We start from the raw sequence: 23,855 nt of genomic DNA, 5'->3' as shown, positions 1-23,855 counted from the left end.
AATCACCTGTTACATTCGCAGATTTGACAACATTAAAGGTGACTGACACTGGTTCTAAGATTATGTTTCGTTCACAAATACCGCTACTTGGCCGCTGTTAGTAGCAGGTTTAATGCAAATGGTGAGAAAGGGAAATTTTCCTGAAAAATCCTCTGTTGTATTTTTACCTACGCTAGACATGGACTCGGGTGATATGTTATGTATTTACACTTCATTATCCTTTGTCAGCAAGCATACATGCGATAATGAACAACCTGCTATCGTTACCTTTGATCAGCGATTGTATTGAAAAGCGGTCCAACTAATATGCCATAAAAACGACACAAGTCTCCTCAAAGGTATTCTCGTGTGATTTGGTGGTTTTTATTGTATTATGACTGACCTTGGTTTTATCGGTCAGCTTATGTCAGGCTCAGATTGAATAAGTTATTGGAGACAGTATTCTGCTTGTAATTAACTTGTTGATTTGTACGAGAAGCTTGTTTCTGGGCAAATTGACTCTATAATTCGAGTACAGCAATAGGTTTTTAGATGAAATGTACACATCCGTCCAAAAATATAAACTAGCAATTCCAAAAGAGGCACACATTTAGCACAGCTGATGTAGGAGTGGATTCGTAAGGAATCAACACTTGACCCAGCATATTTGGGTTGGGCAAAAGTACCGGACAAACTCGTACCTATAAAGACCGACATCCAGGTTGCTCCTGAAAACTTTTCAACATAATCTGGTGTGAATGTGAGCAGAATTATGACTCGATAAAATGGGGTCATTTTCTAGAAAGACCCGAAAGGCATATACAATGTCTCCGACGACTATTAGTTTGGATCTATGGTGTTCAAAGTCTTATTTATACTGTTGATCAGACATTCTTGTTCTGAATCTGAATCTGAATGGATACGTTGCAGGGCCTTGTAAGGCGTAGGTCGCAACGGGAGAGAGACTAGTCCAACTGTGGATTAAGCAGCGCAGTCCTAAAACTGTTGACGGAAGCCGCGCACACAACACTGTCACTAAGTTTGTTCCAGTCTAATACAGTTCTGGGAAAGAAGGAGTTTTTAAATTGTTCGGTTTTACACACAAAAGTTATAAAGCACTTTGTATAATTTGTTACTTGGTTTTCTAGAATGTTTGTAGCTTGATAGTCATTAAATGGTTGAGGTTTAACGTTTCGTTTATTTCTTGCTGGTGTTAAAATGTCATGACAAGGTAAGGCTGGCACCTTCCCCCCGACAACTTTGTACAGGAAGGTAAGTCGATTGGTCTTTCGTCTGTCCTGTAGGCTTTGGAGTTCCAGTGTTTTCAACATTGACGATACACAGCCTTCGTCCCGCGAGCGGTAATCCCTTGTGATGAATCTAGCCGCTTGTCTCTGGATGCGCTCGATCTTGTCAATATGCTTTGCTAGATGTGGATCCCATACCACAGAGCTGTACTCAAGTGTTGATCTGACTAACGCTAAGTAAGCTGTTTTTCTACTGGTGATCGGGCAGTGTTTGAGGTTTCTACGTATGAATCCTAGGGTACAGTTAGCTTTCTTGACTATTTTATTGATGTGGGTGTCCCAGTTTAAGTTGGAGGATATTGTGACGCCTAGGTATGGATTTTCTTCGACCTGTTGAAGGATGTGTTAATCTAGTTCATATAAGTGAGATCATCTGTTGTTAATGCTCAGAATGTAACATTGTTTGGCATTGAAATGCATTCCCCATGAAGATGCCCAGATTTCCAACGCTTTCAGGTCGACTTGAAGTCCAAGTGGTCTTGTATGGATCGTATGGGCCTGTACTAGAGGCAATCGTCTGCGAACAGTCGTACTTGTGACTTAACTGTGTCAGGAAGGTCATTTATGTGGCACAAAAACAAGAGGGGGCCGAGGACGGTTCCTTGAGGTACTCCCGAGTCAACATGGGCGGTTGTGGATTTCTCCCGGTCTAGGACAACTTGCATGTTGCGATTGGTGAGGAAGTCTCTTAGCCATGTATTCAGTGGGCCATCGATGCCATAACCGGAAAGTTTATTCAGGAGCTTCTCGTGTGGGACGGTGTCAAACGCTTTCGAGAAATCGAGTATGGTCATGTCTATTTGGCTTCCCGTGTCGTAGTTAATTAGGAGGTCATGGATGGTTGTAATAAGTTGCGTTTCGCAGGAATAGCCAGATCTTAAGCCGTGGTTAAGTGAAGTAAGTATTGTGTTCTGTTCTAGGTGGTAAAGTATATGTTTGCAGATTATTTGTTCGAGAAGTTTACATGATATTGAAGTTAGAGATACGGGTCTATAATTCTCTGCCAGGTGAACATCTCCTTTCTTAAAGACAGGGGCGATGTTTGCATCCGCCAGTCACTTGGTAGCGTCCCTTGGTCCAGTGATTTCTGGAAGATATATTGCATGGCTGGGGCTAGTTCAGCTGCACAGTTCTTGAGAACAATGGTTGGGATACTGTCTGGGCCTCTAGCTTTGGAAATGTTCAAATCAGTAAGTATTTTCTTTACGCCTTCCTCTGTTATGTGGGGGTATTGATCTTGTTTTCTTGTTAAGGTTGGGTAACACCCCATCATTGATAAGGTTGGGAAACACCCCATCTTTGTTAAAGTTGGGTAACACCCCATCTTTATCTTCTTTAGTGAAAACTGAGCTTAATTGTTCTAATGGTATCTGTGCCTTTGTTTTGCTATCATTCATAAGTTGACCCAATTTTTTAAGCGGTGCTACACCTGTGTTGTCTTGGCGGCGTGACTTAACATATCTCCAGAATGGCTTTGTGTTGTTTTCGTCAAGTCCGCTTTGGATGGTGTTGTTTATATAATCAATTTCAGCCTTTTTAAAAGCCTTCTTGCAGTGTTTTTGGTAGCGCTTGTAGGTGTCCCAATTGTTGGTTACCTTAGCTTTCTTGTGAAGCCTTGCTTTGCGCTTTGTCATCTTGTGTAAATCTTTCTTGAACCAGGGTAGGGATTTCCGGTGTTTACACATTTTGGATGGAACATGTTTGTCTACAATTTTGTGAATTCCTGACTTTAATGTTTCCCATAGGTTTTCAATTGGTAGTGATGGGTTAGATGCTAATATGGTAGCTGATAGTTCCTTTGTGGCTTCAGATATGGTATTTAGAGTATTGATATATTTTTCGAGGATGTTGCTTGATCACATGGGGAATAATATTAAATTCTGTGACAATCATAGCATGGTCACTTATACCTGGTACTGATGTGGATGGTTAAACCAGGGAGGGGTTATTTGTAAACACGAGGTCTAGGATGTTATCTTTCGTGTTGGTTGATCGTGTATCTGTGAGAGACCATGTTCGATGGCGTAGTCAATGAGTGCTTGTTGGATTTCTCTGTCTGGTGCGCCTTTGGTTACAGTTTGATGTGGCCAGTTTATGTCAGGGCAATTGAAGTCTCCGGCTAGCATGATGTATTGTCTTTTTGGTTATGGGATAGTCTATTAAATGCAATGTCTAGTTCTTTGATGTCATTCATGTTTCTATGGGGCATAAAGAAGGAGCATAGGAGAATATCCCTGGTGTCTCTTACTTGGACCTTGGACCACACAATTTCACATTCACTTGTTAGGTCAGGGAGTGCGTCCATTACAATGCCTTCACGCGATGCTGTAAATACACCTCCACCTGTTTGTATATTCCGGTGATTTCTGTGGACGGTAAAAGTTTCTGGAAATACCTCGCAGTTCTTGATAGCATTTGGCTCCGGATCTTTTCCTGGTTGTTTACGCTTTTGTGCTGTGTTCTTGTAAATAATGTATTATGTGCATGTTGCAATGTGTTCTTGTAGATATATTATGTTTGGTTATTTAATATTTAGAGTTGAACACTATAAAATAGTATGATACCTTTCAAACGGATAATACATCCAGGAATGTAACAATATTCCAAGTAAGATTGCATGAACTGCACTGACTTGTAAATTAAACAGACTGAGATTTTATTTTTTATGTAATTGGGTATCTCATTTCTATCCACCCCCATATGGGGTAAACTTGAAAACGAATGATCTTAAATTACAAAGTCTTGCTTTTATACATTTTTTACTAATATTTTTGTCACTGGATTTATCTTATACGTCCATGACAACAATAATGACTAAAAGCAGATAATTAAAGTATTGTTATCAAATGAGCAATTACTTATAATAAAGTCAATAATCCTTTTGTAACAATGTTTTCGGGTGCTATATGGACAATATACTTTAAGTTCATGCCCACAAAGGCAGATATTTGCTTTTTTAATTAAATAAAACGTCTGCCAAAATTTGCAGCAGGTAATAACGAGTTAAAGCAATGATTTAATATATATTTATACAAGTGTTCCGCGGCCGGAGACATATGCCCCCCAAAACGTGGCCTTGACCTTTGACCTAGTGACCTGAAAATCAATAGTGGTCATCTGATAGTCATGATCAATGTACCTATAAAGTTTCATGATCCTAGGACTAAGCTTTCTTGAGTTATCATCCGGAAACCATTTGGTGGACGGACCGACAGACCGACCAACATGTGCAAAACAATATACCCCCTTTTCTTCGAAGGGGGCATAATAAGCAAAATATAGTAAAAGCATACGATTACTTGTCCACACCATAGATATGCATTTGGATAAATAAAACTTATTTAATAAAAAAGACATTTCTGTTTACGTTTACCGGGCATTGTCTAATTTGTAGATACTGAAATACCCCCCCCACACTTTTTAACTTTTGTTTGGTCAATAACTAATAATTTGACAAGTTTAAGTTTGCTTAATAAACTTAAAAATTAATAATTATTGTTTAGTTAATTAATTCAAAACATAGGACACCTACAATTGCAGATTCGAAAACAAATAAACAGACCAAGCACAATCATCAACTATGTGATTGAGTATATTTTTTTTGTAATTTTCTCCCGTACCGACACTAAATACAACTGATCTTTTTTAAGTTTTCCCCTCATTAGATTTTTCTAGACTTTTGATATGTTTAAGAGTGAGGGTTGAAGTACCAAAATCAGTCATCATACTTTCTGTTGCAATTTGTTTAAGGTTAAGCCTATTTTTGGGCTAGATTGACTTGACTTATCACCGTGTTGCCGTCAATATAGTTTAAGTGACGAAAATGACATTGATGTCCAAATGTGTGACGTCATAGACATAGCTGTCTGTATATTATTGTGTACACACCGGTCTTACTGACAATAACGTAGTGACGTCACCATCTATGTACAGAATGGTCTATATATATGAAGTAAGGGACATTGATCAATGTTTAGACTCTCAATGTGGTTAATTGACATTGTTGTTCAGATGTCTAATATATTTAGCATATGTGTATGTTCCGATGCGTAATTTGGCTGATATTACAGTTCAGGTGTTCTACATGTACATATGCGAAATTTCTGTACGGATATATATGTGATTGACATTGTTGATAGATGTGATAAAAGTGGATTGAGAAGGTTTACAGTTGAGTTTTTTAACTCTTACACATTTTGCAACATTTTTACCAATTTTAATTGTTTTATATACATTGTAATTGCAATATAAACTTAATGAACCCATTTTTATCTGAGTTTAGAAAGCATTGATGGTGCTTATCGTTAAACGGTCCTTATCCACGGTGTAGAAGCATATCGGTCGCCTTTCTGTCAAAATGCTGCCTATCTGTTCATTCTTCGCTGCCTCTCTGTCATAAACAAGAAAAATGGATGCTCGTAATTCACAAAACAGGTAAGAAAATCTAAAATTAAAAACCGTAAATACACTTGTGCATAAAAAGAGGTGGTCCATGAGTTGAAGCATATATCCAGCTACAGGTTCACAGTATTCCGCAGGTCCAAACACTTATCACAAACTCTATCGAACATGGAAAGATTAATTATAAATAATGATCCATTCTAAATATGCGTCCAAATAACACCCAAAATGCACTCGTATGTATAAATCATTGACAACCACATGTCAGAATAATGCCAATTTATGTATACAGTAATTAAAAAAGATACGACCCCTCGAGTTACATAACAAGCATAAATTATATAACATAAGTTAAACTTCGTCAGTTGCATACGTACTAAATATGGTTTTGCGAAGTTCATGTAAAAAAGCAAATAGTGGCATTTAATAGCTCTTCGATACTGCATAGCGCTGCAATGCGTTTTGGGAAATGTGATATAATTCGCAAAAATGGCATAGGCCAAAGAGTCGGACGGGTTAACGGTATAAGTTTATAATACAAAGCTTTGTGATCAAAGCCGGGGCTCAGCTTGTGCAGGCTTTAAATATAATATCATAGGAGTCTCATTGTGTCACACCGGTCTTACTGACCTGTGTGAATGCGCGCTAAGCATTGTGGGAAACGGACTTTTTTCCATCATGGCGTTGGTAAACATAATAAACACGGAAGTGAAAAATGGTAATTAATTATTATCAAAAACAGGCCCCATCAAACCGGGCCAGCTGAAATATATACATGGATGCAGTTTGTGCTTCAAAAGGAGCCACTTTTCATGTCAGTCTATTGTTTGTAAGAATTACCTAACACGTAACTTAGACTAACTAAACACGTTGCAAGACTGTATCTTCGAAATAGTAAATAAATCAAAATCATTAATAAATATTTATAATTAAATACCTGCTGAAATTTGAGGACATAAACGATTTAAAATAAACGCTGTGAACATTACAAGGAATCTTACATGTAGGCCTCATGTGTGAAAGGATTAATCAGGGATAAAATAAATGGAGTTCAAAGGATCTAACATTTTGAGGAGGAAGTCATGGTATCTTGGACATTTGGCACTTTCATATATTTATTTAGTAGATACTGAAAATGCTGAATGTGCTAATTGCAACATCAAAGACAAGCAGGTGAGATTTTTACAGCTTTATTTTTCTTGACATAAAGTCGTATGTTTTCCATTTAATTTATATGGCGCTCTAGTCTTATTTATAAGACGCGCAAAGAATTTAGAGATACTTTTTATATGGGCTAAATTCTTTGCTCCAAATATTACCCATATAAAAAGTAGCTTAATATTTAAGAGCGTCAAAAATTTGGACTAATGGCGCTCAATTTTAGCTCGGCTGTTTTCGGGGAAAACCCTAGGTATTGTCGTAGCTCGTCGTCAGATGTCCGCGTCGTGCTAAAACCTTTACATCGGCTCTAAAATCAAAGTGCTTCCACCTATAACATTGAAACCTCACATGTATATGCACCGTGATGATTTCTACACACCACACCCATTTTGGGGTCACTCGGTCAAAGGTCACTAACCTCTAAAAAATTCTTTTAATAAATTTCATTAATTCAAAACTGCACCGCAGCCTAGCTTGGCACCCATAATGTGGTGCTCTTGTTTATATATAATTTTAAAAATGTATTAATAACCAGAATAGTTTATGCATGTATAAATAAAAAGATACAGCCATGAACAGAGTGTTTTAATTTTTAATAAATATGCTTTGATTGCGTATATGCAAAACGATGAAGTCCATATATTGTTAACTGATTTTTAAAATGTTGAATGTCACACATTACGTACCAGTCTGTTTATATACCGAAACTTTATGTACCACTATCTGACACTTTATGTACCATATTTATAATATAAAGAGATAACTAATTTAATATGAATGTGTGTTATTGATGAAATGTATTTTGTGTGATAGTATTTATGAATTTAGACTTATATATTGGCGATAGATTTTATATTTTGTCTGATTGTCACTGAGTGTCTTAGTTTAATTTATTAGCCCAAGTACATGTAGTACTTAATAAATGATTTATTAGTCTTACCTGAAATTGAAGTAAATTATAAAAATTCATTTGTCTCTTATCTTATCCTGACTAAGGATTATAAAGTCTAAAATGTTTGTTTTATATTGTATAATTGAAATATGATACTTTGAAGAGAAGAGAGAATGACCTTAATGTTCAAACTGTAAAAAAAATCAAAATTATTTCCTTCTTTAGACTTTAATCATGTTTAGAGAATGACCATAATTCATCAGGACTGCTATGAATGAATGGACAATAACACCTATATTTTATGTAGGTGGTACATAAAGTTTCAAAGTACCGGTAGTACATTAAAGGTCTGGTACATGTACATAAGGTGTTACACCCTAAAATGTTCATGGTATCAGTGTTTCAATAATGTAGTGTTTCTTATTATGTATTGCTTAGGTTGTTTTGTTTCAAATTTCAAATTTGCATTTATTTTAAAGCATTTTCAGTCACTTTGTGAATTCCATGTTTTTTGTAATAAGGTTAATTATGTTGTACATGGTGTCAAATATTAATTCATGGTCGCTATGGTGTAGAGAATGATGTCCGCTGGGCGTGGGTTCGATCAATACTCTGGGAGTTCTCCTTATCATCTCCATGGACAACAAGTTCTGGTGTACCAAGTAGTAGTAGTAGTAGTAGTAGTAGTAGTGGTGGTGGTGGTGGTGGTGGCAGTAGTAGTAGTAGTAGTAGTAGTAGAAGTAGTAGTAGTAGTAGTAGAAGTAGTAGTAGTAGTAGTTGTAGTAGTAGTAGTAGTAGTAGTAGTAGTAGTAGTAGACTAGTAGTAGTAGAAGTAAGATCAGTAGTAGTAGTCGTAGTTGTTGTTCTTGTTGTAGTAGTAGATAATTAATTAATTAGTAGTAGTAGTAGTAAGAGTTGTAATGGTTGTGTTTGTATTTGTATTGAATTCTGATAATACAACACAATGATGCTGCTGCTAACAATGATGATGATGAATATGATAATGCTGCTGCTGATTGTGATGATGATTATATGATGGGACTTTGGTCTTATAAAATTTGTGAGGTTCAAACACAAAACCTGTTGGATAATAAAACTTCTCATTTTATGACAAAAGAGCTAGATTGTAGAGTAAAAAATAAGTATAAAATTCGCTAATAGGAAAGCTACCATTAAAGGACCATGATTTGTGGGCTTCATCAAAAGCAATACATGAAACAGTTATATCTCTTTCAAATGCACTCAATATTGCTGTTCCAATTGATATGCTCAGAAATGCTTCTGGATGGGCATACACCAATGAGTACTTTCCTTCAGTTATTTCCTCTAAAGACACATTAACAACACTGTCGCCCTTAGCAGGAATTCCGGACGCCCCCCCAAGATGTTCCCTCACCAGACATTTCCCCCATTTTAGTTTTAGTGCTTACATTACCCCCCTCCTCACAATAAATTTATAATGGTTTGGTTGAAGTAAAATCTTGATTTATTATCAAAATGATTTTTTTGCTTATGTAATCTTATGTAATTAACTTTTTATATGAAGCAGCTTGTTTGTTGTTTTCTTTGGATTAATCATTCATTATTTTTGTTAAACTGTTTAAGGAGTGCATGACGATGTAAATCATTAGTAAGACGTGCATGTTGGTGTACTAGAGGAATACTAGAGGAATACATGAGATATTCTCAAAATCTTACACATGTTGTTTTTAATATAATTAAATAGGATCAATTGATGAATTAATTCAGTTTGAGTCAACTTGGGCTGGGTTGTAGAACTATAGTTATTTGTTGTTTTTAATCCAATTAAATAGGGTACTATGTAACTGTCAAAGAAAATATGCATTCATATGCATATAAGCCAAGTTTTGGATGTCACTGATATTTTCAATTTTACTAGTACCTAATTAAGACTAATTAAAACAGAATTGGACTTTCCTTGCAAAGTATTTATTAGTAATAATAAAATAAGCTAATGTAATCAAAACATATTGATATTTTAATAATTTAACTCAATGATATTAATAATATTTAAATTTGCCCCAAAAAACTAGGGCAGGTAGATAGGAAGGATTTTTTTTTTGGAAAACCAACAGTGTTGTCAGTGTAAAATATTTGTAAACCTTCTTCAATTTCAGTTTCACATTTTATGACCTGCAACACATTCTATGCTACTTTATTTTACTATGGTAAGTCATTAAAGTGTTATTTATTTTTAAACTATATAATGTGCTAATCTCATATAATGAATTACTACCCCATTTAAAGATGACACCTAATCTAAATTCATTAATACACTAGTTATAATTGTTTTATTGTAACATACTATTCCACTAAAAAATGACCATCATAGAACATCAATGCTGTGCTTTTACTAAAATTTTCATTGATCTCAATTATTTAAAGAAAAAAATCTATCAAGCACTTATAAAAAATATATAATTAGGGTGTCAAAATTTAACAAACTGAACAAGTCAATTTGAACTTCTCTTGCAATGCAAATGGAGCCACTTGAAATACCAAATTGTTCCCATACTAGTCGGCAATATAGCTATGACATTGTGTGTATTCATAACATGCATCAGACACACCTTCTGAAACTTTTTAAGCGGTTTTGAAAACGCTATTTCATTGCAAACTTTCGTCAATAAAGGATACATGTTGTTATACAACCGAAAGTGAAAGTACAGTTTAAAAAAATGAATAAAGAGCGAAATTGTTGAAAACTTACGAAAATTTTAATTGATACTAACATAAGACCGTAAGACTGAACAAAACTATACTTAACTTTTAAATCATAACATGAAAGTTTACTTATAAAGCTAATTTCTTCATTCATCCGCGGACTTCTTTGTGTCGTAGTCATAAATGCCTCCAAATGGAGGTGCGTGATGCGTCTAAGTATAGAGGTGACAATAACGTAGTGACGTCACCATTTATGTATAGAATGTAGGAGTCTAGTATACAAAAATTATTTGATTCCCAGCTTATTTTCATTGAAAAATGGTTGAATAACAATGCCCACTGAATTCGCCCATGAGTCGGACACATTCGCCCTTAACACGGACACAGATTTGTATTAAGCATTTATTTGGTTATCCATTCCCTATAATTATTAAAATGTAAATTGCACAGTTACAGTCCTGTGTTAATTTTTTTTTAAACTTTATTCTTTTGTCAACATGTTGACGAAAATAAGTCATAAAAAGAGGAAAAAATGTCATGGTCACTTGCAGAGTCGGTCCGACCTTTACAACAACGGAACCATTTGTAGCACTGGGTGTTACAAAGAAATGTACATAAATATAAAGATAAAACATTATGCGATCCTTGTTGTTTGTGAGCTATGGGATTCTTTATAGATTGAGTCATGTTAATTTTAATGAATTTGTTGTTAATCTCTCATCCGTATGCCTCTGCCAGTACATAAACGCATGTTCGCCATAAGGGCGAATTGCGTTCGCCCCAAGGACTAATTGAGTTGTAATTCATGGTTTACTATAAAACCTATACAACTGAGCGAACAACTGAAAAATACCTTTCATTTTTATAGAATAAGGTTATGTTTTCAATATACGGTCATTTGTGAATGATGCGAAGCGTATCTTACCAAAATGCCGATGGTATAAAGATAATCGATAATTGAAAATTCTGAATTTTCCGTCATCAGAAGTTATTAATACTGTAACGAATCCAAATTCATCGTGAGATAATATTTGATAACATTTTATTTCGAAATTGTATTTATTTTTAGTATGAAGGGTGAAGTATTCGTTTTAAAGTCACAAATCATGCTAAACAAAACTGATCTTTGAAAATAACATAGATAAAAATGTCCGACTCAAGGGCGAAATGAACTAAAGGGCGAGTTACCCTATTTGAATTACTAGTAGTTTAGAACTTGCCAGTCACATCAATCTCCTCCACGACGGTTACATTAGTCTACATTCATGTGAGAGAATGGAACGACAACTCTGCATGGGGATTGGTAGTCTACATTCATGTGAGAGAATGGAACGACAACTCTGCATGGAGATTGGTAGTCTACATTCATGTGAGAGAATGGAACGACAACTCTGCATGGAGATTGGTAGTCTACATTCATGTGAGAGAATGGAAAGACAACTCTGCATGGAGATTGGTAGTCTACATTCATGTGAGAGAATGGAACGACAACTATGCATGGAGATTGGTAGTCTACATTCTTGTGAGAGAATGGAACGACAACTCTGCATGGAGATTGGTAGTCTACATTCATGTGAGAGAATGGAACGACAACTCTGCATGGAGATTGGTAGTCTACATTCATGTGAGAGAATGGAAAGACAACTCTGCATGGAGATTGGTAGTCTACATTCATTTGAGAGAATGGAACGACAACTCTGCTCGGAGATTGGTGGTCTACATTCATGTTAGAGAATGGAACGACAACTCTGCATGGGGATTGCTCGTCAATCTACCGTAATAGGAGGTGTTTTGAATCCACCGAAGTTGAAAATCTTTAAACAGATTTGACTACAGAAGACCGCATTTCGTGTGGTTTTGCAATACTGTAATATAATGTTCTGTAAAGCAACGACCGGAAATATGCATTAGTCAGTGAAATCAAACAGTACACACCATTCATACATGAATCAGTTATAAAAAAAGTCGACTTTACGGTCATTTATGTTAGTTATTTTTTCGGTACAAATCTTGTGTTACGCTCATGTTATAAAATATTACATTCTCTGGTTCGCAATTCAACAGACAAACATTAAAATATGATGATTGTAAAAATCCAATATTGTAGACCTACATGTGATGTATTTTGAATCTTAACATAGCTACAAAACGTTGACATTTGAGATGAATTAAATTCCGAAATTTCCTGTAGAACCTTCTTGGGTTACATTAGTTATGTTATAGTTTATCAGCAGATTGCGTAATCCGCTTTAAAAGATTTTGAGCTAACCGGATAAGCCATTAGCTTATCGGGGATCGAACCAATAAATGCTGTTGAAAATGACATTCTTATACAAAATATTTAATTACTTAGAAATCAAGCAACTTTTTTTATTTTTTAAACCAATTTCTTTATTGTTTTTTTGTTTTTGTTTTTTTTTAATATTTGGAATTAAATTTGGTTGAAGCAATAGTATAACATTTAAGAAATTTGTATTAAGGGAAGTAATTCGCTATAAAAAAAGACTTTAATTTAAAAGGGAGACGATATAATGTGCATTAGATTTTTAAAATATTGGGTGCCTATCGGATTTCAGAGTACACGGGCAATATTAATAACACAAATCTTCACTTAGATCTACCATAGTTTCCTAAAATAAAAAACGTAATATGAATTAAGCACTGCGTCTTGTTTGTTGTTCTGCATATTATCGGTGTATAAATTGTCGGAAAAATTTAGTCTTTTTTGAATAACGCTGTCTGAGAGTAGATTTATCTTAACAATATTTGTAATGTCTCAGACATTTCATACACGGATGTTATGCAAAGATACTATTACAACAGCAACAACAACATTTATTCAGCAGTAAAGCTTACACGCGCTCATTGCATACATTGTAATGTATATATGTATTATAGGATTTATAACTTAATGGTAGATCTACACGATAGATGTTTGACAATAGTGTTATGAACTGGTAGATCTAAACATGGTCAGTTTTTGTATAAACAACCGCAATTCCGGTATGTAGTGAGTTATGTGAGTGGGCGGGTCGGGGTTGTTGCGTGTACAACAATAACACTATCTTACTTGTTTTTTTAAGAACTTACATTACGCTAGTTCAAACTAATGCATTTTATTTAGTTGTTGACATTTCGTGTAAAAAGAAATTTTATACATATAATTGTTCCGACTTAGTCTTTTGAATCTGTAGCTTACGTGCGAAAGGAAACTAAATAAAATGGACCGTGCTATGTAAAAAGGGTGTTTAATGCATGTGCTTAAAGTGTCGTCCCAGATAAGTCTGTGTAATCCGCACAGACAAATCAGGGACAACACTTTCCGCCTTTACTTGATTTTTGCTAAGAAACGACTTTCTTGAAACGAAAAATATCATAAAAGCGGAAAGTGTTGTCCCTGATTGGCCTGTGCGGACTGCATAGGCTAATCTGGGACGACACTTTATGCAAATGAATTAAACTCTCTTTTCACAAAGCATTGCTCAAAAATATAATTCAGGCCAAATTGTACTAACAGGTGGCGCAATAGTAACTCAACAGCATTTTCCTACCGCGATCCCGGACTCGAAAACGGCATTTTGTGTTCATTGTTTATCTTTTATAATAAGTTTTGTCTATTTAAAACAAAATAGGACTTTGTGAGTTAGTATATTACATTATTTTTTTATTCGAAAAAGTGTGAACAAGTCCCATTAAATAAGTACACTGCTTTCAAAATTTCAACCAAATATTTTGATCATGTAATACATAATACATGTAACTTGCAAGAAAGTAATATTGGTTGTTAAGACTTTGATTATGTTGCTTACATTTCTTGCGAAAATAACCTAAATAAAATACATTAATGCCGACCAAGTGTTTTGATTATGTAGCCGGCATTTCGTGCGAAAAGAACCTAAGTAAAATACATTCATTCTTACCAAGGCCTTTTATTCGGTCAACAGGAAGTGCTTTTTGATGGTCAATATGAAGATCTATGTTTGCTGGCGCACGTGCAGAACTGTCCAACTAACGTTTTAAGGATGTGGAACATTCGTCGATATTTTACGGCCTTTTGATAAACTACCCACATTTTCTTTGGCAAGTTTAACCGACCTAAGCGCGAAGCGGTTAACCCGAATGAAATGTGCATACATAGGCCAGTGACTGAGCACATACCTGTTTGAATCAAATGAAGGAGGCAGGAATCAGATTTGTATTATACCATACCCAATACAATGGTGCCTAGTTTTGATTAACCCATTTATGCCTAGCGTCCTGAAAAAAGGACATTGCAAACAGCGTAGACCCAGATGAGACGCCGCATAATGCGGCGTCTCATCTGGGTCTGCGCTGTTTGCTGAAATAAATTTCTGTAAGAAATATTCTAAATATAGAAATAAATATACCAGACACCCCTACTTTTGGAAATAAATTGATCCAATTTAGAAGGATGGGAGAGTCCACTGGGCATTAATGGGTTAAAATTTGCTGAATGCATGCGCGTTAAGTGTCGTCCCAGATAAGAATGTGCAGTGTGAAGAGGATTCCTTTAAGAAGATATCTTAAAACGGAATTTTCTATACAAATATGCACATGCGTTAATCCCAGTGTTTCCATGAATAAGAATGACGTGTTGTCGGTTTTTGATTCGAACTCGCTATCGAACTCGGGATGAGAGTCAATCGCTCAACCTTCGCACCTAACTGGCCGGACCGACAAGCCCTCGGGTGGTATTCACCAACCAATTCTACGCCATTAGTTTTGAGTGCTGGTGCACACTCTGGGTCCTAACTATGTTCCAAACAAACATAATCAACAACACTGTTGTGCGATTTACGCGAGACGCATATAGAACTTAAGCCTTGATCCGAGCATGGTCGTAACATAAAGCAGCCTAAGTATCAACTACGTATTACAAATTTTTCAGAAATATACCTTCTTAATTGGATAATTTTCCTACTACTGAAATGATTCTTATATTGATCTAACTTAGTAAAATTTGAATTAGATCTAACTTCGATAAACCTTAATTAAATTTGTTATTGACTTGATTACTATCAGATAGATGCTACAATCGTAATGTATTAGATCTATCTTTGAGTAAACCGTATTTTAATTTTGATATTACTAGTATTATTTAATTTACAACTAAAATAGTCCTATGGAACTGGTTGTTATATTAAATCTTAAAATCAATGAAACCTCATAATATTATGTATGTTTAATAGTCATATATTATTTTGCTAAATTTTAAACTTTAAGTTTTATGTCAAGTTAAATTGTTTGCCTGTGTATACATGCTGATAATATTCTATTCAGTGATGCAATAATCATGATAATCGTGTACATATCATGTATGTTTGATGTATTTAAACTTCTGTATGATTACCGTAGTTCTTTTGATGGCGCACAGAATCGCAGAGCTTTTAAAGGCCGCCGGACATGAATGGGCGTGTAGGTAGGGATCGACCCAGTCAACTGAAGTTCGTGTTCCGGTGTGCCGTAATTGTTATGTGGTTTTGTGCGAAATCAAAAGAACGTGTATCATAAGCTGTTATTTATTCGCAAAAAAGTTCGGTCTGCATACGGTTTATTATTATTTTATAATTGAGTCATGTTCTGAGAAAACTGGGCATAATGCATGTGCGTAACGTGTCGTCCCAGATTAGCCTGTGCAGTCCGCACAGGCTAATCAGAGACGACACTTTCGGCAGTAATTGTATTTTTTCCTAAAAAGAGACTTCATTTTAATTTAAAAATGTCATAAAAGCGGAAAGTGTCGTCCCTGATTAGCCTGTGCGGATGACACAGGCTAATCTCCCGGATTAGCCTGTGAGGACTGCACAGGCTTATCTTGGACGACACTTTACGCACATGCATTATGCCCAGTTTTCTCAGAACAAGACTCGTATTGTATCCAACAACAACATAAATTTGATGTTGCCACGAAGACGATCCCGCTAGAATTGATTTCGAACACTATTTCTATACATAGCCATATACAAACTTGCAAAACCGGTTTTTCGGCGTAAGCTGTATTAAGCCAGCTTTTTACCCTGACTTGACCTTTGTAAGTCTCCAATAATACTAAAATAAAATTTCCCGCGGCTAGGTACGAATGAATACACTTCATTTATTCCATTGGCTGATTTGAGTATAACACCAGAACATTGGAAACATATCCGCGTCTTTGTAACACTGTTTTACTGCATGAAACAATTTTATCTCTAATGAAAAGGCTCAATAGATAGAACAGTTTTACAATCAATTTTCGACATAAATACAGTTTGTGCGTTCACCTTTTATTTTCAGAGAATTACCAGCGCAAAAGCGTTTATACTAAAGGCTATGTTGTCATATTTAGAACTTACTTGCATTGCATTTCAACCCGCGAGGTTTCGGGTCAATTCGCGGCCATTTGTGAAAGTCAGAGTTTATATACAGTTCATCACCGGAGTTCGCAGAAGGGGTTGCGATCATTCAACACCGGTCTTACTGACAATACCGTAGTGACTGTAATGCATTGCATTCTAATCCGCAAGGTATCAAGGTCAGTTTGCGGTCAGTTGCAGAAATCTTTATATAAACGCCGTCTCGTAAACTTTGTGCACTTGAAGTCTGTTTTGATCAGAAAGATACTAAATAAAGATATTCGGCGATATTATTGTGGTATGTCAATCATCGATTTTTAATATGGTTTCAACATTTGCATGATAAGGACCAATTTTGATAAAATTAATTAGAAATTTTTATCCATTTAGACCAGTTTATTAAGCATGAGCACAATAATTCACTATACTATAATTATGCAATTAAATAAGATTCGAGTATTGCCGGCTGACCTATATGCACTCGTTTATTTTCATGTTTCTTGTGTTTTTCTATTCTGTAAATATAGATATCTGAGTAATAATATCACATAAAGCAAAATAAGACACGAAATCTGGCGCAACACCCCGTAATTGATTTGCTTATGATGTAGCTAAGAACTGCGCAGAAAAAAGGCATCCGCTTCTTTTTATCTCATAGAGATAACTTTTGATCGTTCATAAACATCGACCACAATCAACGCCGTATATCTTTTTTAAAGATATTTCTTGTTTATCATGTGCGTCAAGAGAAAAGTACTCCGCTATACGATGTGGCGCGGATTACTAATGTGTCTTGTTCTGTGAAAATTGGGCAAAATGCATGTGCGTAAAGTGTCGTCCCAGATTAGCATGTGCAGTCCGCACAGGCTAATCAGGGACGACACTTTCGGCTGTAATGGTATTTTTCGTTCAAAGGAAGTCCCTTTAACCGAAAATCTTGTTTAAGCGGAAAGTGTCGTCCCTGATTAGCCTGTGCGGACTTCATAGGCTAATCTGGGACGACACTTTACGCACATGCATTAAGCCCAATTTTCTCAGAACGCAGCTGAAATAAGTCCTTACAGTCTCGGGTGCGGAAGGACCGTATAAAACACCCTTCAAAATACACCAACACACAAAATGCTATTCTTATAATCCTCTGCGTTGATGCGCAAATTTGGTGTAATTTAGAAGGCACTCAATAAAGAACCATGTAATGTTGTATTTTATGTAAGCTGGTTTATTGATAATGTGAAATACACGCATTTAACTAAACATTGTAAAGAATAAATAACAAATAAACAAATTTCAACTTTAACAGTTCAAGTTCATTTCTATTGATACAATCAACTATAACTGATGAGAATAGAGCCACAATGTATTATGCAACTAAACAATTCCCGTTCTAAAGCGGAAAGCATAACACACACATCTAGAATTAAGGTTAAGAAAGTATGGGTACATATTTGATTTGATTTGATTACGGTTCTAAGAAAAGAAAGTGTCTATAATATTGCAAAATCATTATGTTTTAGTTGGTCTTAAAACAGATTATGCACCAATATCAGATCATTACTTCAGATGATGAGTTCCGATATATTTATTTTCAGATTAATATATTATATAGAATATTAAGTGCATTACATGTAATTTAGTACAGCTCTACAGTTAATATGTGTGTGTTTACATTCATAGTGCATTTTACCCAGAATGGGCAGATACAATTTTACGTTACAATCTTCAAATATTTAGGTAACATACGAACCAATTTAACCGGACAACAATTTAAATTACATAGTCACTTAATATAGTTTAACGCCTTTTCGGTTTGACATGTAACATAACAAGTTATTTAACTATTTTATGATTAATATACAAATTCAAAGTTCATTGATGCTAAAATATTAGTAAGAAACAAAATAAAACATGCGATGTGTTTGTGAAACACTATGTCCCCATATATATGAGATACACATGCATGCCAAATATCAAATTGCTTGCTTCAATACTGCAAAAGTGAACATTAAATGAGCGATATTGACCCATATATTTGACCTTTGACCTTGAACGATGACCTTGACCTTTCACTACTCAAAATGTGCAGCTCCATGAGATACACATGCATGCCAAATATGAAGTTGCTATCTTCAATATTGCAAAAGTTATGGCAAATGTTCAAGTTTGACCAAACCAACAGACCAACTTACAGACCAACAGACAGGGCAAAAACAATACGTCCCCCACTATAGTGGTGGGGGACATAAAAAGGTGTTTCATACGTTCATTACCTAAGACCAGAACAGAATCAGTTCAATATTTCTAGATAATATATTCTAATTACAGCGCTACAGTCGAGTAAATGTGCAAAAATAAAATAAAAACTCTCCCCGCTATATGTAACTAAATGATGGCGAAAAGTACATGTACTACACCATATATATACATGATTTTTACTCAAGTACCGGTAATGCATAGACGCAATAGGACTATAATTGCAACGCAAGCGCTCCATTCATGACTGGCAAGCAATCAACAGTCACAGGTTTCTAAAACACACATAAGCTGGTGATTACAACTGTGCAAAGCACATTTCAAGTGTCCTTCGAGGTATTGACAATTTTTGTTAAATATTGTAGTTTTTCACATTTCAACTACTACAGTTCTGGCATTCTCATTAAACATACACTTTTTGCACAGAATCTATTGCACAGAATACAGGTACATGCATAGTTATTTAACCCTTTGCATGCTGGGAAATTTGTCGTCTGCTAAAATGTCGTCTGCTGAATTTCTAAAATTAGCATTTTCTTCGATTTCTTTTCAAAGAATACTATCAGAGTAGCAAACAGTTTGGATCCTGATGAGACGCCACGTTTTGTGGCGTCTCATCTGGATCCAAACTGTGTGCAAAGGCCTTTAAAATTCGGTTCCCGCACTGAAAGGGTTAATACAGTCAAAAAAATTGATTAGACTAATTAACACTGACATACCGTCTAAAAGTGAATACTTTTAAAAAATTATTGGTATTTATACAACATGAATAGCACTTTTTGCTTACTTCCGACCATTTTTTCCCAATTAAAATATCCAATTCGATCCGGAGGCATAAAAATATACATGAGTTCACTGTTTGTATCGGTGTACCGGATTATTTTCGTTGTCATGTAACCAATACTGCCATTGTTAAGTACATAAAAAGTGTCATGTAGACATGTGCATAACATACGGACTACGACAATATATAACAAGTAAATAACATAACATATTACTATAACAACCTTATTATACACCCTGTTCTTGGAAACTGGACTTAATGCGTGTACGGAAAGTGTCGTCCCAATTTAGCCTGTGCAGTCCGCGAAGTCTAATCAGGATGACAATTTTTGATTCGATGTAATTTTTCTTTCAAAGAATATCTTTTTTTAAACAAAATCTGCTCTAGCCAAAAAGTGTCGTCTATGCTTAAAATGTGCGGAAAGCAAGGGCAAATCTGGTAAGTCGCTCACGTATATGCATTTGATACAGTTTCTTGAACCCGATGCTCATATTTCGCAGTCAATAAACGGATTCCAAATCCGCTTTTAAAGATTTCATGCTAACCGGTTAAGCCATTGGCTTAAACGGGGATTGAACCGACAAAGAAGAGCATGGTGTTTTATTTATACAGTTTTTTTATAAGATAATTTTCTGAAGATTCGTGTAAAAAATAATACCATACAGGGGATGAATAGTTATTCTTAAATAAAAAATATGCCAAAAAGCAGAATAGAAAGCGGAACACTTAAAACGGTATACATTTATGAATTAAAGGGACGTAATAAATCAAATAAAGGGACACAATAAATAAGAGTAGCAGTTACTTCCCTTTAAGTGTCGAAATAATGAGTTAAATTGCAGTTTTTTACAACTTTTAATTATGAGTTGACATCATTTACGTTAAATACATGTGAGTAGTTGTCTTTTACTTAAAAAAACCCTACTGATTTTAAGATTAAATAACCCGATTATAATTTTTAATAACCTCACTGATTATAATTTTCTTGCAAGGGAACCTGTAGTTCTTTTTGTTATTCTTTTTTCATTTAATAATTGTATTCTTGTTTCTAAATGGTAAAGCCACATAAAAAAAACTGACAGAAAAATGGCAACATTAAATTTGCGAGTTTAGAATCTGAAAGCAAATATAAGAAAATATAAGATAAATTGTATAAACAAATACACCATTTATTTGTTTTTGGGTAGACAATTATGGGATTTTCATGTTTATGTTTCCATTTTTGAATCAATGAATGCCAAGTTTTAAATCACTGATATTCCACATTAAACAACGGAAATCATGAAATAAAATAATTCCCACCACTTTTTGCAGGAATATTATATTTAATAATTCTAACATATCTAACATATTTAATCATTCAAACAGTACCATGGAGGAAAATGTAACCAAGAATAAACAAATAATTTTTGGGTAGTATCAAACATGAATAACAAAATAAACTATAATTCAAAATAAATATAAATAATTTAGTAAAAATAAAACAAGAGGGCCATCATAGCCCTGAAACGCTCACCTGAGTTTGAGGATATTGACCTGGTCACTTAGTTTGAGGATGACCAATTGTCAATACTTGACCTGTCACTAAGGTCACTTAGCTTGAGGATGACCAATTGTCAATACTTGACATGGTAACTTAGTTTGAGGATGACCAATTGTCAATACTTGACCTGTCACTTAGTTTGAGGATGACTAATTGTCAATACTTGACCTGGTCACTTAGTTTGAGGATGACCAATTGTCAATACTTGACCTGGTCACTTAGTTTGTGGATGACCAATCGTCAATACTTGACCTGGTCACTTAGTTTGAGGATGACAAATTTGTCAATATTCGACCTGGTCACTTAGTTTGTGGATGACCAATTGTCAATACATCCCTGGTCACTTAGTTTGAGGATGACCAATGGTCAATACTTGACCTGGTCACTTAGTTTGTGGATGATCAATGGCCAATACTTGACCTGGTCACTTAGTTTGAGGATGACAAATTTGTCAATATTCGACCTGGTCACTTAGTTTCTTGATGCATGTGGCCAAGATTTATACCAGGCCAAAAAATGGTTAAGATAAACATTCTGAGCAAGATACATCAAGAATGAGTCATACATCTAGCTTGAGTCATGCATCTAGCTTGAGTCATACATCTAGCTTGAGTCATACATCTAGCTTGAGTCATACATCTAGCTCGAGTCATACATCTAGCTTGAGTCATACATCTAGCTTTTAAAGGGACAACATGAGTCATACATCTAGCTTTTAAAGGGACAACAGTGTTTTTCTAATATTTGACCTCATGACCTAAGTTTGGAATGCATGTCATCCAGATTTGAACTTGATATTGTGAAGATAAACATTTTGACCATGTTTCATCCAGATTGAATCATAAATGCAGCCTCTATGAAGTTATTACAGGTTTTTTGTATATGAAATATGACCTGGTGACCTTGTTAATTGACACACCTGACCAAGATTTGACCTCGTCCTTGATATTTTTAAGATAAACAGTCTGAGGAAGTTTCATCAAGACTGGATGAAAAATGTGGCCCCTTGTGCAATAACAAGTTAAAACTTGATAACACGAACAACGCCGGACATAGGGCGATAATAATAGCTCAAATTAAGTAATTTGTGCTCAGGTAAACTAAAATTAGTATGCAAATCACACATGCCTAAATCGGTTATTAGGACTCCTGTAAGTTAAAGGGACTGTTATCAAATGAAATTCTGAAATTCCAATCAATCTTGAACATGTAATATTCACACATTGAGGAACAAACAACACAGACATTTCATGTAACACCATAGATAATGCCATTGTAAAAGCACATGTAATGTCAACATTGGTGATATGTTGAGCTTGCCATTGATGGTGACAAAATATAAACTTAACATAACATTTGTGACAATACCTCTTGTAGTTAAACATAGAAGACAATGAACACGCAAAACATTCATTGAAATAAACAAACACTAAAGAAATCTGTGAACATTACATACATTTAATTATCACAACATTATATTATTTACGTTATAACTTGATATTACATAATTTATCAAATATACATCAATAAAATTACTTATTTTAATTGTTGGAAATTTTATTATTTACATTCAAACTGTATTATTGCCATGTTTCTGAAAATCAAGATGTACAGAAAATGCCAAAGTTATGAATAAAGTTACTAAAACTACTGAAAAAAGCAAATTTGTTGAGTTGATATCCCCCGCCAATATGCTTCTAGACACAAAAGTGTATATTTGACACTCAAAAAAGCATTTTTTTCAAGATACAAAGGGCAATAACTCTGCTATTAACGGATGGTGTACAATGCCATTTGGAATGCATCTTCCTCTTATTGATATACATACCCATACCAAGTTTCAATGAAATCCGCCAAAGCACTTCCAAGATATGGCTCGGGACACACAAAAAAGCATTTTTTCAAAATACAAAGGGCCATAACTCCATTATAAACAGATGGTGTACGATGTCATTTGGCGTGCATCATTCTCTTATCCATATATATACTCATACTATATTTCAATGAAATCCGCCAAAGCACTTTCAAGATATGGGTCCGAACAGACTGACGAAAAGACGGACGGAGGGACGGACGGACAACGCCAAAACAATATCCCTCCGCCTCTGGCGAGGGATAATTAGTTAGCACACATGTTTATGCTAACAATATATGCTTCATTAAAATTTACCCAAATATGCCTAAAATCACCATGGTGAAGCCCAGATTTTTGTAAGATTAACAGTTTTCTTGTAACCTAATTAATCACAGTCCAAGCTGTTGCTACCAAAGTTTAGGAATGGCCATTTTCTCGAACGCGTGCTCTTTACGGGTCTCCCAGTATTTGTTGTCATAGTTGTATGCATCTTTACCACCGAGAACTTCGTGCCTGAAACATAAATCATGGCAGTTCTGACTCAGTGCATATTGCAAGGATTCCCATCTCTAAAATACATAACCCTTTTCCTCTCAAAAGCAAAGTGAAAATGGATATGCGCAAACAGCATCAAACCAGAACAGC

General features: G+C 35.1%; 1 protein-coding gene across 9 annotated transcripts in view; it reads right to left on the bottom strand.

Moving 5' to 3' along the window:
- Positions 1 to 17,974: 17,974 nt before the first annotated feature.
- LOC127848381 (oxysterol-binding protein-related protein 3-like) overlaps positions 17,975 to 23,855 on the bottom strand; it is a 108,530-nt gene continuing 102,649 nt past the window's right edge. For 4 of the 9 annotated variants that reach the window (XM_052380811.1, XM_052380813.1, XM_052380812.1 and 1 more), the window contains one exon: positions 17,975 to 23,723. In XM_052380811.1, coding sequence (XP_052236771.1) covers positions 23,618 to 23,723 — 106 coding nt within the window. In that variant the 3' untranslated portion in view covers positions 17,975 to 23,617. The remainder of the gene's footprint in view (positions 23,724 to 23,855) is intronic. The other 5 variants (XR_008034475.1, XR_008034472.1, XR_008034474.1 and 2 more) reach the window with 5 other exon arrangements.

The sequence above is a fragment of the Dreissena polymorpha genome, chromosome 10 (assembly GCF_020536995.1).
Source record: "Dreissena polymorpha isolate Duluth1 chromosome 10, UMN_Dpol_1.0, whole genome shotgun sequence".
NCBI classification, from domain to species: domain Eukaryota; kingdom Metazoa; phylum Mollusca; class Bivalvia; order Myida; family Dreissenidae; genus Dreissena; species Dreissena polymorpha.
This window is presented reverse-complemented; position numbering and strand designations above follow the sequence as displayed.